This window comes from Procambarus clarkii, chromosome 5, assembly GCF_040958095.1.
Source record: "Procambarus clarkii isolate CNS0578487 chromosome 5, FALCON_Pclarkii_2.0, whole genome shotgun sequence".
NCBI classification, from domain to species: Eukaryota; Metazoa; Arthropoda; class Malacostraca; order Decapoda; family Cambaridae; genus Procambarus; species Procambarus clarkii.
Genome location: NC_091154.1, coordinates 54,762,438 through 54,779,696, shown reverse-complemented (window position 1 = coordinate 54,779,696; position 17,259 = coordinate 54,762,438). Strand labels below are relative to the sequence as shown.

General features: G+C 45.4%; 2 protein-coding genes across 3 annotated transcripts in view; one reads left to right on the top strand and one right to left on the bottom strand.

Annotated features, from left to right (window-relative positions):
• The window catches only part of LOC138350992 (galactoside alpha-(1,2)-fucosyltransferase 1-like), a 440,933-nt gene that overhangs the window by 197,977 nt on the left and 225,697 nt on the right, over positions 1-17,259 (bottom strand). The gene's annotated exons all lie outside the window — the stretch shown is intronic.
• LOC123747979 (uncharacterized) overlaps positions 1-17,259 on the top strand; it is a 143,701-nt gene that overhangs the window by 22,238 nt on the left and 104,204 nt on the right. Inside the window, exon 2 of the mRNA XM_069304590.1 lies at positions 16,848-17,038. Coding sequence (XP_069160691.1) covers positions 16,848-17,038 — 191 coding nt within the window. The remainder of the gene's footprint in view (positions 1-16,847; positions 17,039-17,259) is intronic.

The window sequence follows — 17,259 nt, the reverse complement described above, 5'->3', positions numbered from 1 at the left end:
CAAAGTGTTGAAGAACAGGCAAAATGTTGAAGAACAGGCAAAGTGCTGAAGAACAGGCAAAGTGCTGAAGAACAGCCAAAGTGCTGAAGAACAGGCATAGTGCTGAAGAACAGGCAAAGTGCTGAAGAACAGGCAAAGTGCTGAAGATTAGAAATAGTGCTAAAGAACAGGCATAGTGCTGAAGAACAGGCAGAGTGCTGAAGAACAGCCAAAGTGCTGAAGAACAGGCAAAGTGCTGAAGATTAGAAAGAGTGCTGAAGAACAGGCAAAGTGCTGAAGAACAGGCATAGTGGTGAAGAACAGGCAGAGTGCTGAAGAACAGCCAAAGTGCTGAAGAACAGACAGAGCGCTGAAGAACAGGCATAGTGCTGAAGAACAGGCAAAGTGCTGAAGAACAGGCAAAATGCTGAAGAACAGGCATAGTGCTGAAGAATAGGCACAGTGCTGAAGAACAGGCATAGTGCTGAAGAACAGCGAAAGTGCTGAAGAACAGACAGAGCGCTGAAGAACAGGCATAGTGCTGAAGAACAGGCAAAGTGCTGAAGAACAGGCAAATTGCTGAAGAACAGGCATAGTGCTGAAGAACAGGCATAGTGCTGAAGAACAGGCATAGTGCTGAAGAACAGGCAAAATGATGAAGAACAGGCATAGTGCTGAAGAACAGGCATAGTGCTGAAGAACAGGCATAGCGCTGAAGAACAGGCATAGTGCTGAAGAACAAGCATAGTGCTGAAGAACAGACAAGCAAAGTGCTGAAGAACAGGCATAGTGTTCAAGAACAGGCATAGTGCTGAAGAACAGGCATAATGCTGAAGAACCGGCAAATAGCTGAAGAACAGGCATAGTGCTGAAGAACAGGCAAAGTGCTGAAGAACAGGCAAAGTGTTAAAGAACAGGCATAGTGCTGAAGAACAGGCATAGTGCTGAAGACCAGGCATACTGCTGAAGAACAGGTATAGTGCTGAAGAAAAGGCAGAGTGCTGAAGAACAGGCAAAGTGCTGAAGAACAGGCATAGTGCTGAAGAACAGGCATAGTGCTGAAGAACAGGCATAGTGCTGAAGAACAGGCATAGTGCTGAAGAACAGGCAAAATGATGAAGAACTTGCAAAGTGCTGAAGAACAGGCATAGTGCTGAAGAACAGGCATAGTACTGAAGAACAGGCAGAGTGCTGAAGAATAGGCAAAGTGCTGAAGAACAGGCATAGTGCTGAAGAACAGGCATAGTGCTGAGGAACAGGCATAGTCCTGAAGAACAGGCATAGGGCTGAAGAACTGGTATAGTGCTGAAGAACAGGCATGGTGTTGAAGAACAGGCATAGTGCTGAAGAACAGGCAAAGTCTTGAGTAACAGGTAAAGTGCTGAAGAACAGGCATAGTGCTGAAGAACAGGCATAGTGCTGAAAACAGGCATAGTGTTGAAGAACAGGCATAGTGCTGAAGAACAGGCAAAATGATGTAGAACAGGCTAAGTGCTGAAGAACAGGCATAGTGCGGAAGAACAGGCTAAGTGCTGAAGAACAGGCATAGTGCGGAAGAACAGGCATAGTGCTGAAGAACAGGCATAGTGCTGAAGAACAGGCATAGTGCTGAAGAACAGGCATAGTGCTAAAGAACAGGCATAGTGCTGAAGAACAGGCATAGTGCTGAAGAACAGGAAAAGTGTTGAAGAGCAGGCATAGTGCTGAAGAACAGGCATAGTGCTGAAGAACAGGCATAGTGCTGAAGAACAGGCAAAGTGTTGAAGAACAGGCAAAGTTCTGAAGAACAGGCAGAATGCTGAAGAACAGGCATAGTACTGAAGAACAGGCAGAGTGCTGAAGAATAGGGAAAGTGTTGAAGAACAGGCATAGTGCTGAAGAACAGGCAAAGTGCTGAAGAACAGGCAAAGTGCTGAAGATTAGAAAGAGTGCTGAAGAACAGGCATAGTGCTGAAGAACAGGCAAAGTGCTGAAGAACAGGCATAGTGCTGAAAAGCAGGCATAGTGCTGAAGAACAGGCAGAGTGCTGAAGAACAGGCAAAGTGCTGAGGAACAGGTATAGTGCTGAAGAACTGGTATAGTGCTGAAGAACAGGCATAGTGTTGAAGAAGAGGCATATTGCTGAAGAACAGGCAAAGTGTTGAAGAACATAGTGCTGAAGAACAGGCAAAGTGTTGAAGAACAGGCGAAGTGCTGAAGAACAGGCATAGTGCTGAAGAACAGGCATAGTGCTGAAGAACAGGTATAGTGCTGAAGAACAGGCAAAATGTTGAAGAACAGGCAAAGTGCTGAAGAACAGGCATAGTGCTGAAGAACAGGTATATTGCTGAAGAACATGCATAGTGCTGAAGAACAGGCAAAGTGTTGAAGAACAGGCAAAATGTTGAAGAACAGGCGAAGTTCTGAAGAACAGGCAAAGTGCTGAAGAACAGGCATAGTGCTGAAGAACAGGTATAGTGCTGAAGAACAGGCATAGTACTGGAGAACAGACAAAGTGCTGAAGAACAGGCATAGTGCTGAAGAACAGGCATATTGCTGAAGAACAGGCATAGTGCTGAAGAAAAGGCAAAGTGTTGAAGAACAGGCAAAATGTTGAAGAACAGGCGAAGTGCTGAAGAACAGGCAAAGTGCTGAAGAACAGGCATAGTGCTGAAGAACAGATCTAGTGCTGAAGAACAGGCATAGTACTGAAGAACAGGCATAGTGCTGAAGAACAGGCATAGTACTGAAGAACAGGCATAGTGCTGAAGAACAGGCACAGTGTTGAAGAACAGGCAAAGTGCTAAAGAACAGGCATAGTGCTGAAGAACTGGCATAGTGCTGAAGAACAGGCATTGTGCTGAAGAACAGGCAAAGTGCTGAAGAACATGCAAAGTGCTGAAGAACAGGCATAGTGCTGAAGAACAGGCATAGTGCTGAAGAACAGGCATAGTGCTGAAGAACAGGCAGAGTGCTGAAGAACAGGCAGAGTGCTGAAGAACAGGCATAGTGCTGAAGAACTGGTATAGTGCTGAAGAACAGGCATAGTGTTGAAGAAGAGGCATATTGCTGAAGAACAGGCAAAGTGTTGAAGAACATAGTGCTGAAGAACAGGCAAAGTGTTGAAAAACAGGCATAGAGCTGAAGAACTGGTATAGTGCTGAAGAACAGGCATAGTGTTGAAGAACAGGCATAGTGCTGAAGAACAGGCAAAGTGTTGAAGAACAGGCGAAGTGATGAAGAACAGGCATAGTGCTGAAGAACAGGCATAGTGCTGAAGAACAGGTATAGTGATTAAGAACAGGCAAAGTGTTGAAGAACAGGCAAAGTGCTGAAGAACAGGCATAGTGCTGAAGAACAGGCATATTGCTGAAGAACAGGCATAGTGCTGAAGAACAGGCAAAGTGTTGAAGAACAGGCAAGATGTTGAAGAACAGGCGAAGTTCTGAAGAACAGGCAAAGTGCTGAAGAACATGCATAGTGCTGAAGAACAGGTATAGTGCTGAAGAACTGGCTTAGTACTGAAGAACAGGCAAAGTGCTGAAGAACAGGCATAGTGCTGAAGAACAGGCATATTGCTGAAGAACAGGCATAGTGCTGAAGAACAGGCAAAGTTTTGAAGAACAGGCAAAATGTTGAAGAGCAGGCGAAGTGCTGAAGAACAAGCAAAGTACTGAAGAACAGGCATAGTACTGAAGAACAGGCAAAGTGCTGAAGAACAGATATAGTGCTGAAGAACAGGCATAGTACTGAAGAACAGGCAAAGTGCTGAAGAACAGGCATAGTGCTGAAGAACAGATATTGTGCTGAAGAACAGGCATAGTACTGAAGAACAGGCAAAGTGCTGAAGAACAGGCATAGTGCTGAAGAACCGGCATATTGCTGAAGAACAGGCATAGTGCTGAAAAACAGGCAAAGTGTTGAAGAACAGGCAAAATGTTGAAGAACAGGCGAAGTGCTGAAGAACAGGCAAAGTGCTGAAGAACAGGCATAGTGCTGAAGAACAGGCATAGTACTGAAGAACAGGCATAGTGCTGAAGAACAGGCATAGTACTGAAGAACAGGCATAGTGCTAAAGAACAGGCACAGTGTTGAAGAACAGGCAAAGTGCTGAAGAACAGGCATAGTGCTGAAGAACAGGCAAAGTGCTGAAGAACAGGCAAAGTGCTGAAGAACAGGCAAAGTGCTGAATAACATGCAAAGTGCTTAAGAACAGGCATAGTGCTGAAGAACAGGCATGGTGCTGAAGAACAGGCATAGTGCTGAAGAACAGGCAGAGTGCTGAAGAACAGGCAGAGTGCTGAAGAACAGGCATAGTTCTGAAGAACTGGTATAGTGCTGAAGAACAGGCATAGTGTTGAAGAAGAGGCATATTGCTGAAGAACAGGCAAAGTGTTGAAGAACATAGTGCTGAAGAACAGGCAAAGTGTTGAAGAACAGGCATAGAGCTGAAGAACTGGTATAGAGCTGAAGAACAGGCATAGTGTTGAAGAACAGGCATAGTGCTGAAGAACAGGCAAAGTGTTGAAGAACAGGCGAAGTGCTGAATAACAGGCATAGTGCTGAAGAACAGGCATAGTGCTGAAGAACAGGTATAATACTGAAGAACAGGCATAGTGCTGAAGAACAGGCAAAGTGCTGAAGAACAGGCATAGTGCTGAAGAACAGGTATAGTGCTGAAGAACAGGCATAGTACTGAAGAACAGGCAAAGTGCTGAAGAACAGGCATAGTGCTGAAGAACAGGCATATTGCTGAAGAACAGGCATAGTGCTGAAGAAGAGGCAAAGTGTTGAAGAACAGGCAAAATGTTGAAGAACAGGCGAAGTGCTGAAGAACAGGCAAAGTGCTGAAGAACAGGCAAAATGTTGAAGAACAGGCGAAGTGCTGAAGAACAGGCAAAGTGCTGAAGAACATTCATAGTGCTGAAGAACAGGTATAGTGCTGAAGAACAGGCATAGTACTGAAGAACAGGCATAGTGCTGAAGAACAGGCATAGTACTGAAGAACAGGCATAGTGCTGAAGAACAAGCACAGTGTTGAAGAACAGGCAAAGTGCTGAAGAACAGGCATAGTGCTGAAGAACAGGCAAAGTGCTGAAGAACAGGCAAAGTGCTGAAGAACAGGCAAAGTGCTGAAGAACAGGCTTAGTGCTGAAGAACAGGCAAAGTGCTGAAGAACATGCAAAGTGCTGAAGAACAGGCATAGTGCTGAAGAACAGGCATAGTGCTGAAGAACAGGTATAGTGCTGAAGAACAGGCAAAATGTTGAAGAACAGGCAAAGTGCTGAAGAACAGGCATAGTGCTGAAGAACAGGTATATTGCTGAAGAACATGCATAGTGCTGAAGAACAGGCAAAGTGTTGAAGAACAGGCAAAATGTTGAAGAACAGGCGAAGTTCTGAAGAACAGGCAAAGTGCTGAAGAACAGGCATAGTGCTGAAGAACAGGTATAGTGCTGAAGAACAGGCATAGTACTGGAGAACAGACAAAGTGCTGAAGAACAGGCATAGTGCTGAAGAACAGGCATATTGCTGAAGAACAGGCATAGTGCTGAAGAAAAGGCAAAGTGTTGAAGAACAGGCAAAATGTTGAAGAACAGGCGAAGTGCTGAAGAACAGGCAAAGTGCTGAAGAACAGGCATAGTGCTGAAGAACAGATCTAGTGCTGAAGAACAGGCATAGTACTGAAGAACAGGCATAGTGCTGAAGAACAGGCATAGTACTGAAGAACAGGCATAGTGCTGAAGAACAGGCACAGTGTTGAAGAACAGGCAAAGTGCTAAAGAACAGGCATAGTGCTGAAGAACTGGCATAGTGCTGAAGAACAGGCATTGTGCTGAAGAACAGGCAAAGTGCTGAAGAACATGCAAAGTGCTGAAGAACAGGCATAGTGCTGAAGAACAGGCATAGTGCTGAAGTACAGGCATAGTGCTGAAGAACAGGCAGAGTGCTGAAGAACAGGCAGAGTGCTGAAGAACAGGCATAGTGCTGAAGAACTGGTATAGTGCTGAAGAACAGGCATAGTGTTGAAGAAGAGGCATATTGCTGAAGAACAGGCAAAGTGTTGAAGAACATAGTGCTGAAGAACAGGCAAAGTGTTGAAAAACAGGCATAGAGCTGAAGAACTGGTATAGTGCTGAAGAACAGGCATAGTGTTGAAGAACAGGCATAGTGCTGAAGAACAGGCAAAGTGTTGAAGAACAGGCGAAGTGATGAAGAACAGGCATAGTGCTGAAGAACAGGCATAGTGCTGAAGAACAGGTATAGTGATTAAGAACAGGCAAAGTGTTGAAGAACAGGCAAAGTGCTGAAGAACAGGCATAGTGCTGAAGAACAGGCATATTGCTGAAGAACAGGCATAGTGCTGAAGAACAGGCAAAGTGTTGAAGAACAGGCAAGATGTTGAAGAACAGGCGAAGTTCTGAAGAACAGGCAAAGTGCTGAAGAACATGCATAGTGCTGAAGAACAGGTATAGTGCTGAAGAACTGGCTTAGTACTGAAGAACAGGCAAAGTGCTGAAGAACAGGCATAGTGCTGAAGAACAGGCATATTGCTGAAGAACAGGCATAGTGCTGAAGAACAGGCAAAGTTTTGAAGAACAGGCAAAATGTTGAAGAGCAGGCGAAGTGCTGAAGAACAAGCAAAGTACTGAAGAACAGGCATAGTACTGAAGAACAGGCAAAGTGCTGAAGAACAGATATAGTGCTGAAGAACAGGCATAGTACTGAAGAACAGGCAAAGTGCTGAAGAACAGGCATAGTGCTGAAGAACAGATATAGTGCTGAAGAACAGGCATAGTACTGAAGAACAGGCAAAGTGCTGAAGAACAGGCATAGTGCTGAAGAACCGGCATATTGCTGAAGAACAGGCATAGTGCTGAAAAACAGGCAAAGTGTTGAAGAACAGGCAAAATGTTGAAGAACAGGCGAAGTGCTGAAGAACAGGCAAAGTGCTGAAGAACAGGCATAGTGCTGAAGAACAGGTATAGTGCTGAAGAACAGGCATAGTACTGAAGAACAGGCATAGTGCTGAAGAACAGGCATAGTACTGAAGAACAGGCATAGTGCTAAAGAACAGGCACAGTGTTGAAGAACAGGCAAAGTGCTGAAGAACAGGCATAGTGCTGAAGAACAGGCAAAGTGCTGAAGAACAGGCAAAGTGCTGAAGAACAGGCAAAGTGCTGAATAACATGCAAAGTGCTTAAGAACAGGCATAGTGCTGAAGAACAGGCATGGTGCTGAAGAACAGGCATAGTGCTGAAGAACAGGCAGAGTGCTGAAGAACAGGCAGAGTGCTGAAGAACAGGCATAGTTCTGAAGAACTGGTATAGTGCTGAAGAACAGGCATAGTGTTGAAGAAGAGGCATATTGCTGAAGAACAGGCAAAGTGTTGAAGAACATAGTGCTGAAGAACAGGCAAAGTGTTGAAGAACAGGCATAGAGCTGAAGAACTGGTATAGAGCTGAAGAACAGGCATAGTGTTGAAGAACAGGCATAGTGCTGAAGAACAGGCAAAGTGTTGAAGAACAGGCGAAGTGCTGAATAACAGGCATAGTGCTGAAGAACAGGCATAGTGCTGAAGAACAGGTATAATACTGAAGAACAGGCATAGTGCTGAAGAACAGGCAAAGTGCTGAAGAACAGGCATAGTGCTGAAGAACAGGTATAGTGCTGAAGAACAGGCATAGTACTGAAGAACAGGCAAAGTGCTGAAGAACAGGCATAGTGCTGAAGAACAGGCATATTGCTGAAGAACAGGCATAGTGCTGAAGAAGAGGCAAAGTGTTGAAGAACAGGCAAAATGTTGAAGAACAGGCGAAGTGCTGAAGAACAGGCAAAGTGCTGAAGAACAGGCAAAATGTTGAAGAACAGGCGAAGTGCTGAAGAACAGGCAAAGTGCTGAAGAACATTCATAGTGCTGAAGAACAGGTATAGTGCTGAAGAACAGGCATAGTACTGAAGAACAGGCATAGTGCTGAAGAACAGGCATAGTACTGAAGAACAGGCATAGTGCTGAAGAACAAGCACAGTGTTGAAGAACAGGCAAAGTGCTGAAGAACAGGCATAGTGCTGAAGAACAGGCAAAGTGCTGAAGAACAGGCAAAGTGCTGAAGAACAGGCAAAGTGCTGAAGAACAGGCTTAGTGCTGAAGAACAGGCAAAGTGCTGAAGAACATGCAAAGTGCTGAAGAACAGGCATAGTGCTGAAGAACAGGCATAGTGCTGAAGAACAGGCAAAGTGCTGAAGAACAGGCAAAGTGCTGAAGAACAGGCAAAGTGCTGAAGAACATGCAAAGTGCTTAAGAACAGGCATAGTGCTGAAGAACAGGCATGGTGCTGAAGAACAGGCATAGTGCTGAAGAACAGGCAGAGTGCTGAAGAACAGGCAGAGTGCTGAAGAACAGGCATAGTGCTGAAGAACTGGTATAGTGCTGAAGTACAGGCATAGTGTTGAAGAAGAGGCATATTGCCGAAGAACAGGCAAAGTGTTGAAGAACATAGTGCTGAAGAACAGGCAAAGTGTTGAAGAACAGGCATAGAGCTGAAGAACTGGTATAGAGCTGAAGAACAGGCATAGTGTTGAAGAACAGGCATAGTGCTGAAGAACAGGCAAAGTGTTGAAGAACAGGCGAAGTGCTGAATAACAGGCATAGTGCTGAAGAACAGGCATAGTGCTGAAGAACAGGTATAATACTGAAGAACAGGCAAAGTGTTGAAGAACAGGCAAAGTGCTGAAGAACAGGCATAGTGCTGAAGAACAGGTATAGTGCTGAAGAACAGGCATAGTACTGAAGAACAGGCAAAGTGCTGAAGAACAGGCATAGTGCTGAAGAACAGGCATATTGCTGAAGAACAGGCATAGTGCTGAAGAAGAGGCAAAGTGTTGAAGAACAGGCAAAATGTTGAAGAACAGGCGAAGTGCTGAAGAACAGGCAAAGTGCTGAAGAACAGGCAAAATGTTGAAGAACAGGCGAAGTGCTGAAGAACAGGCAAAGTGCTGAAGAACATTCATAGTGCTGAAGAACAGGTATAGTGCTGAAGAACAGGCATAGTACTGAAGAACAGGCATAGTGCTGAAGAACAGGCATAGTACTGAAGAACAGGCATAGTGCTGAAGAACAAGCACAGTGTTGAAGAACAGGCAAAGTGCTGAAGAACAGGCATAGTGCTGAAGAACAGGCAAAGTGCTGAAGAACAGGCAAAGTGCTGAAGAACAGGCAAAGTGCTGAAGAACAGGCTTAGTGCTGAAGAACAGGCAAAGTGCTGAAGAACAGGCAGAGTGCTGAAGAACATGCAAAGTGCTGAAGAACAGGCATAGTGCTGAAGATCAGGCATAGTGCTGAATAACAGGCATGGCGCTGAAGAACAGGCATAGTGCTGAAGAACAGGCATAGTGCTGAAGAACAGGCAAAGTGCTGAGGAACAGGCATAGTGATGAAGAACAGGCATAATGCTGAAGAACAGGCAAAGTGCTGAAGAACAGGCATAGTGCTGAAGAACAGGCAAAGTGCTGAAGAACAGGCATAGTGCTGAAGAACAGGCATAGTGCAGAAGAACAGGCAAAGTGCTGAAGAACAGGCATAGTGCTGAAAAACAGGCAGAGTGTTGAAGAACAGGCAAAGTGCTGAAGAACAGGCATAGTGCTGAAGAACAGTCATATTGCTGAAGAACAGGCATAGTGCTGAAGAACAGGCAAAGTGTTGAAGAACAGGCAAAATGTTGAAGAACAGGCGAAGTGCTGAAGAACAAGCAAAGTGCTGAAGAACAGGCATAGTGCTGAAGAACAGGCATAATGCTGAAGAACAGGCATAGTGCTGAAGAACAGGCATAGTGCTGAAGAACAGGCAAAGTGCTGAAGAACAGGCATAGTGCTGAAGAACAGGCAGAGTGTTAAAGAACAGGCAAAGTGCTGAAGAACAGGCATAGTGCTGAAGAACAGGCATATTGCTGAAGAACAGGCATAGTGCTGAAGAACAGGCAAAATGTTGAAGAACAGGCGAAGTTCTGAAGAACAGGCATAGTGCTGAAGAACAGGCAAAATGTTGAAGAACAGGCGAAGTTCTGAAGAACAGGCAAAGTGCTGAAGAACAGGCATAGTGCCGAAGAACAGGTATAGTGCTGAAGAACAGGCATAGTACTGAAGAACAGGCAAAATTGTGAAGAACAGGCATAGTGCTGAAGAACAGGCATATTGCTGAAGAACAGGCATAGTGCTGAAGAACAGGCAAAGTGTTGAAGAACAGGCAAAATGTTGAAGAACAGGCGAAGTGCTGAAGAACAAGCAAAGTGCTGAAGAACAGGCATAGTGCTGAAGAACAGGCAAAGTGCTGAAGAACAGGCATAGTGCTGAAGAACAGGCAGAGTGTTAAAGAACAGGCAAAGTGCTGAAGAACAGGCATAGTGCAGAAGAACAGGCATATTGCTGAAGAACAGGCATTGTGCTGAAAAACAGGCAAAGTGTTGAAGAATAGGCAAAATGTTGAAGAACAGGCGAAGTTCTGAAGAACAGGCAAAGTGCTGAAGAACAGACATAGTGCTGAAGAACAGGTATTGTGCTGAAGAACAGGCATAGTACTGAAGAACAGGCAGAGTGCTTAAGAACATGCAAAGTGCTGAAGAACAGGCATAGTGCTGAAGAACAGGCATAGTGCTGAAGAACAGGCAAAGTGCTGAAGAACAGGCATAGTGCTGAAGAACAGGCAAAGTGCTGAAGAACAAGCATAGTGCTGAAGAACAGGTAAAGTGCTGAAGAACAGGCTTAGTGCTGAAGAACAGGCAGAGTGCTGAAGAACAGGCAAAGTGCTGAAGAACAGGCATAGTGCTGAAGAACAAGCATAGTGCTGAAGAACAGGCAAAGTGCTATAGAACAGGCATAGTGCTGAAGAACAGGCAAAGTGCTGAAGAACAGGCATAGTGCTGAAGAACAGGCAGAATGCTGAAGAACATGCAAAGTGCTGAAGAACAGGCATAGTGCTGAAGAACAGGCATAGTGCTGAAGAACAGGCAAAGTGCTGAAGAACAGGCAAAGTGCTGAAGAACAGGCATAGTGCTGAAGAACAGGCAGAGTGTTGAAGAACAGGCAAAGTTCTGAAGAACAGGCATAGTGCTGAAGAACAGGCATATTGCTGAAGAACAGGCATAGTGCTGAAGAAAAGGCAAAGTGTTGAAGAACAGGACAAATGTTGAAGAACAGGCGAAGTGCTGAAGAACAGGCAAAGTGCTGAAGAACAGGCATAGTGCTGAAGAACAGGTATAGTGCTGAAGAACAGGCATAGTACTGAAGAACAGGCATAGTGCTGAAGAACAGGCATAGTACTGAAGAACAGACATAGTGCTGAAGAACAGGCACAGTGTTGAAGAACAGGCAAAGTGCTGAAGAACAGGCATAGTGCTGAAGAACAGGCATAGTGCTGAAGAACAGGCAAAGTGCTGAAGAACAGGCAAAGTGCTGAAGAACAGGCATAGTGGTGAAGAACAGGCAAAGTGCTGAAGAACATGCAAAGTGCTGAAGAACAGGCATAGTGCTGAAGAACAGGCATAGTGCTGAAGAACAGGCATAGTGCTGAAGAACAGGTAAAGTGCTGAAGAACAATCATAGTGCTGAAGAACAGGCAAAGTGCTGAAGAACAGGCAGAGTGCTGAAGAACAGGTAAAATGTTGAAGAACAGGCATAGTGCTGAAGAACAGGCATAATGCTGAAGAACAGGCAAAGTGCTGAAGAACAGCCATAGTACTGAAGAACAGGCAAAGTGCTGAAGAACAGGCATAGTGCTGAATAACAGGCAAAGTGCTGAAGAACAGGCATAGTGCTGAAGAACAGGCAGAGTGCTTAAGAACATGCAAAGTGCTGAAGAACAGGCATAGTGCTGAAGAACAGGCATATTGCTGAAGAACAGGCATAGTGCTGAAGAACAGGCAAAGTGTTGAAGAACAGGCAAAATGTTGAAGAACAGGCGAAGTGCTGAAGAACAGGCAAAGTGCTGAAGAACAGGCATAGTGCTGAAGAACAGGTATAGTGCTGAAGAACAGGCATAGTACTGAAGAACAGGCATAGTGCTGAAGAACAGGCAAAGTGCTGAAGAACAAGCATAGTGCTGAAGAACAGGCAGAGAGCTGAAGAACATGCAAAGTGCTGAAGAACAGGCATAGTGCTGAAGAACAGGCATAGTGCTGAAGAACAGGCAAAGTGCTGAAGAACAGGCATAGTGCTGAAGAACAGGCAAAGTGCTGAAGAACAGGCATAGTGCTGAAGAACAGGCATAGTGCTGAAGAACAGGCAAAGTGCTGAAGAACAGGCATAGTGCTGAAGAACAGGCAGAGTGCTGAAGAACAGGCAAAGTGTTGAAGAATAGGCAAAATGTTGAAGAACAGTCGAAGTTCTGAAGAACAGGCAAAGTGCTGAAGAACAGGCATAGTGCTGAAGAACAGGTATAATGCTGAAGAACAGGCATAGTACTGAAGAACAGGCAAAGTGCTGAAGAACAGGCATAGTGCTGAAGAACCGGCATATTGCTGAAGAACAGGCATAGTGCTGAAGAACAGGCAAAGTGTTGAAGAACAGGCAAAATGTTGAAGAACAGGCGAAGTGCTGAAGAACAAGCAAAGTGCTGAAGAACAGGCATAGTGCTGAAGAACAGGTATAGTGCTGAAGAACAGGCATAGTACTGAAGAACAGGCATAGTGCTGAAGAACAGGCATAGTACTGAAGAACAGGCATAGTGCTGAAGAACAGGCACAGTGTTGAAGAACAGGCAAAGTGCTGAAGAACAGGCATAGTGCTGAAGAACAGGCATAGTGCTGAAGAACAGGCAAAGTGCTGAAGAACAGGCAAAGTGCTGAAGAACAGGCATAGTGCTGAAGAACAGGCAAAGTGCTGAAGAACATGCAAAGTGCAGAAGAACAGGCAAAGTGCTGAAGAACAGGCAAAGTGCTGAAGAACAGGCAAAGTGCTGAAGAACAGGCATAGTGCTGAAGAACAGGCAAAGTGCTGAAGAACAGGCATAGTGCTGAAGAACAGGCAAAGTGCTGAAGAACATGCAAAGTGCGGAAGAACAGGCATAGTGCTGAAGAACAGGCAAAGTGCTGAAGAACAGGCAAAGTGCTGAAGAACAGGCATAGTGCTGAAGAACAGGCAAAGTGCTGAAGAACAGGCATAGTGCTGAAGAACAGGCAAAGTGCTGAAGAACATGCAAAGTGCGGAAGAACAGGCATAGTGCTGAAGAACAGGCAAAGTGCTGAAGAACAGGCAAAGTGCTGAAGAACAGGCATAGTGCTGAAGAACAGGCAAAGTGCTGAAGAACAGGCAAAGTGCTGAAGAACAGGCATAGTGCTGAAGAACAGGCAAAGTGCTGAAGAACATGCAAAGTGCTGAAGAACAGGCATAGTGCTGAAGAACAGGCATAGTGCTCAAGAACAGGCATAGTGCTGAAGAACAGGCAAAGTGCTGAAGAACAAGCATAGTGCTGAAGAACAGGGATGTGCTGAAGAACAGGCATAGTGCTGAAGAAGAGGCAAAGTGTTGAAGAACAGGCAAAATGTTGAAGAACAGGCGAAGTGCTGAAGAACAGGCAAAGTGCTGAAGAACAGGCAAAATGTTGAAGAACAGGCGAAGTGCTGAAGAACAGGCAAAGTGCTGAAGAACATTCATAGTGCTGAAGAACAGGTATAGTGCTGAAGAACAGGCATAGTACTGAAGAACAGGCATAGTGCTGAAGAACAGGCATAGTACTGAAGAACAGGCATAGTGCTGAAGAACAGGCACAGTGTTGAAGAACAGGCAAAGTGCTGAAGAACAGGCATAGTGCTGAAGAACAGGCAAAGTGCTGAAGAACAGGCAAAGTGCTGAAGAACAGGCAAAGTGCTGAAGAACAGGCTTAGTGCTGAAGAACAGGCAAAGTGCTGAAGAACATGCAAAGTGCTGAAGAACAGGCATAGTGCTGAAGAACAGGTATAGTGCTGAAGAACAGGCATAGTGCTGAAGAACAGGCAAAGTGCTGAAGAACAGGCATAGTGCTGAAGAAGAGGCATAGTGCTGAAGAACAGGCAAAGTGCTGAAGAACAGGCATAGTGCTGAAGAACAGGCAGAATGCTGAAGAACATGCAAAGTGCTGAAGAACAGGCATAGTGCTGAAGAACAGGCATAGTGCTGAAGAACAGGCAAAGTGCTGAAGAACAGGCAAAGTGCTGAAGAACAGGCATAGTGCTGAAGAACAGGCAGAGTGTTGAAGAACAGGCAAAGTGCTGAAGAACAGGCATAGTGCTGAAGAACAGGCATATTGCTGAAGAACAGGCATAGTGCTGAAGAAAAGGCAAAGTGTTGAAGAACAGGACAAATGTTGAAGAACAGGCGAAGTGCTGAAGAACAGGCAAAGTGCTGAAGAACAGGCATAGTGCTGAAGAACAGGCATAGTGCTGAAGAACAGGCAGAGTGTTGAAGAACAGGCATAGTACTGAAGAACAGGCATAGTGCTGAAGAACAGGCATAGTACTGAAGAACAGACATAGTGCTGAAGAACAGGCACAGTGTTGAAGAACAGGCAAAGTGCTGAAGAACAGGCATAGTGCTGAAGAACAGGCATAGTGCTGAAGAACAGGCAAAGTGCTGAAGAACAGGCAAAGTGCTGAAGAACAGGCATAGTGGTGAAGAACAGGCAAAGTGCTGAAGAACATGCAAAGTGCTGAAGAACAGGCATAGTGCTGAAGAACAGGCATAGTGCTGAAGAACAGGCATAGTGCTGAAGAACAGGTAAAGTGCTGAAGAACAATCATAGTGCTGAAGAACAGGCAAAGTGCTGAAGAACAGGCAGAGTGCTGAAGAACAGGCAAAATGTTGAAGAACAGGCATAGTGCTGAAGAACAGGCATAATGCTGAAGAACAGGCAAAGTGCTGAAGAACAGCCATAGTGACTGAAGAACAGGCAAAGTGCTGAAGAACAGGCATAGTGCTGAATAACAGGCAAAGTGCTGAAGAACAGGCATAGTGCTCAAGAACAGGCAGAGTGCTTAAGAACATGCAAAGTGCTGAAGAACAGGCATAGTGCTGAAGAACAGGCATAGTGCTGAAGAACAGGCATAGTGCTGAAGAACAGGCGAAGTGCTGAAGAACAAGCAAAGTGCTGAAGAACAGGCATAGTGCTGAAGAACAGGTATAGTGCTGAAGAACAGGCATAGTACTGAAGAACAGGCATAGTGCTGAAGAACAGGCATAGTACTGAAGAACAGGCATAGTGCTGAAGAACAGGCACAGTGTTGAAGAACAGGCAAAGTGCTGAAGAACAGGCATAGTGCTGAAGAACAGGCATAGTGCTGAAGAACAGGCAAAGTGCTGAAGAACAGGCAAAGTGCTGAAGAACAGGCATAGTGCTGAAGAACAGGCAAAGTGCTGAAGAACATGCAAAGTGCTGAAGAACAGGCAAAGTGCTGAAGAACATGCAAAGTGCTGAAGAACAGGCATAGTGCTGAAGAACAGGCATAGTGCTGAAGAACAGGCATAGTGCTGAAGAACAGGCAAAGTGCTGAAGAACAAGCATAGTGCTGAAGAACAGGGATGTGCTGAAGAACAGGCAGAGTGCTGAAGAACAGGCAAAATGTTGAAGAACAGGCGAAGTGCTGAAGAACAAGCAAAGTGCTGAAGAACAGGCATAGTGCTGAAGAACAGGCAAAGTGCTGAAGAACAGGCATAGTGCTGAAGAACAGGCAGAGTGCTGAAGAACATGCAAAGTGCTGAAGAACAGGCATAGTGCTGAAGAACAGGCATAGTGCTGAAGAACAGGCATAGCGCTGAAGAACAGGCATAGTGCTGAAGAACAGGCATAGTGCTGAAAAACAGGCAAAGTGCTGAAGAACAGGCATAGTGCTGAAGAACAGGCATAGTGCTGAAAAACAGGCAAAGTGCTGAAGAACAGGCATAATGCTGAAGAACATGCAAAGTGCTGAAGAACAGGCATAGTGCTGAAGAACAGGTATAGTGCTGAAGAACAGGCAAAGTGCTGAAGAACAGGCATAGTGCTGATGAACAGGCATAGTGCTGAGGAACAGGCAAAGTGCTGAAGAACAGGCATAGTGCTGAAGAACAGGCAGAGTGTTGAAGAACAGGCAAAAAGCTGAAGAACAGGCATAGTGCTGAAGAACAGGCATATTGCTGAAGAACAGGCATAGTGCTGAAGAACAGGCATAGTGCTGAAGAACAGGCACAGTGTTGAAGAACAGGCATAGTGCTGAAGAACAGGCAAAAAGCTGAAGAACAGGCATAGTGCTGAAGAACAGGCATATTGCTGAAGAACAGGCATAGTGCTGAAGAACAGGCATAGTGCTGAAGAACAGGCACAGTGTTGAAGAACAGGCAAAGTGCTGAAGAACAGGCATAGTGCTGAAGAACAGGCATAGTGCTGAAGAACAGGCAAAATGTTGAAGAACAGGCATAGTGCTCAAGAACAGGCAAAGTGCTGAAGAACAGGCAAAGTGCTGAAGAACAGGCATAGTGCTGAAGAACAGGCAAAGGGCTGAAGAACATGCAAAGTGCTGAAGAACAGGCATAGTGCTGAAGAACAGGGCAAGATGCTGAAGAACAGGCAAGTGCTGAAGAACAGGCATAGTGCTGAAGAACAGGCACAGTGCTGAAGAACAGGCAAAGTGCTGAAGAACAGGCATAGTGCTGAAGAACAGGCATAGTGCTGAAGAACAGGCAAAATGTTGAAGAACAGGCATAGTGCTCAAGAACAGGCAAAGTGCTGAAGAACAGGCAAAGTGCTGAAGAACAGGCATAGTGCTGAAGAACAGGCAAAGTGCTGAAGAACATGCAAAGTGCTGAAGAACAGGCATAGTGCTGAAGAACAGGCATAGTGCTGAAGAACAGGCATAGTGCTGAGAACAGGCAAAGTGTGAAGAACAGGCATAGTGCTGAAGAACAGGCATAGTGCTGAAGAACAGGCAAAATGTGAAGAACAGGGCATAGTGCTCAAGAACAGGCAAAGTGTGAAGAACAGGCAAAGGCTGAAGAACAGGCATAGTGCTGAAGAACAGGCAAGTGCTGAAGAACATGCAAAGTGTGAAGAACAGCCATTCAGTTGGCTGCAAGAACAGGCATAGTGGCTGAAGAACAGGCATAAGTGCTGAAGAACAGGCATAAGTTGCTTGAAGAACAAGGCATAGTGCTGAAGAACATTCAAAGTGCTGAAGAACAGGCATAGTGCTGAAGAACAGGCATAGTGCTGAAGAACACGGCATAAGTCCGTGAAGACACAGGCATAGTGGCTGAAGACAGGCCTGAGGTGCTGAAGAACAGGCTAAGTGCTGAAGAACAG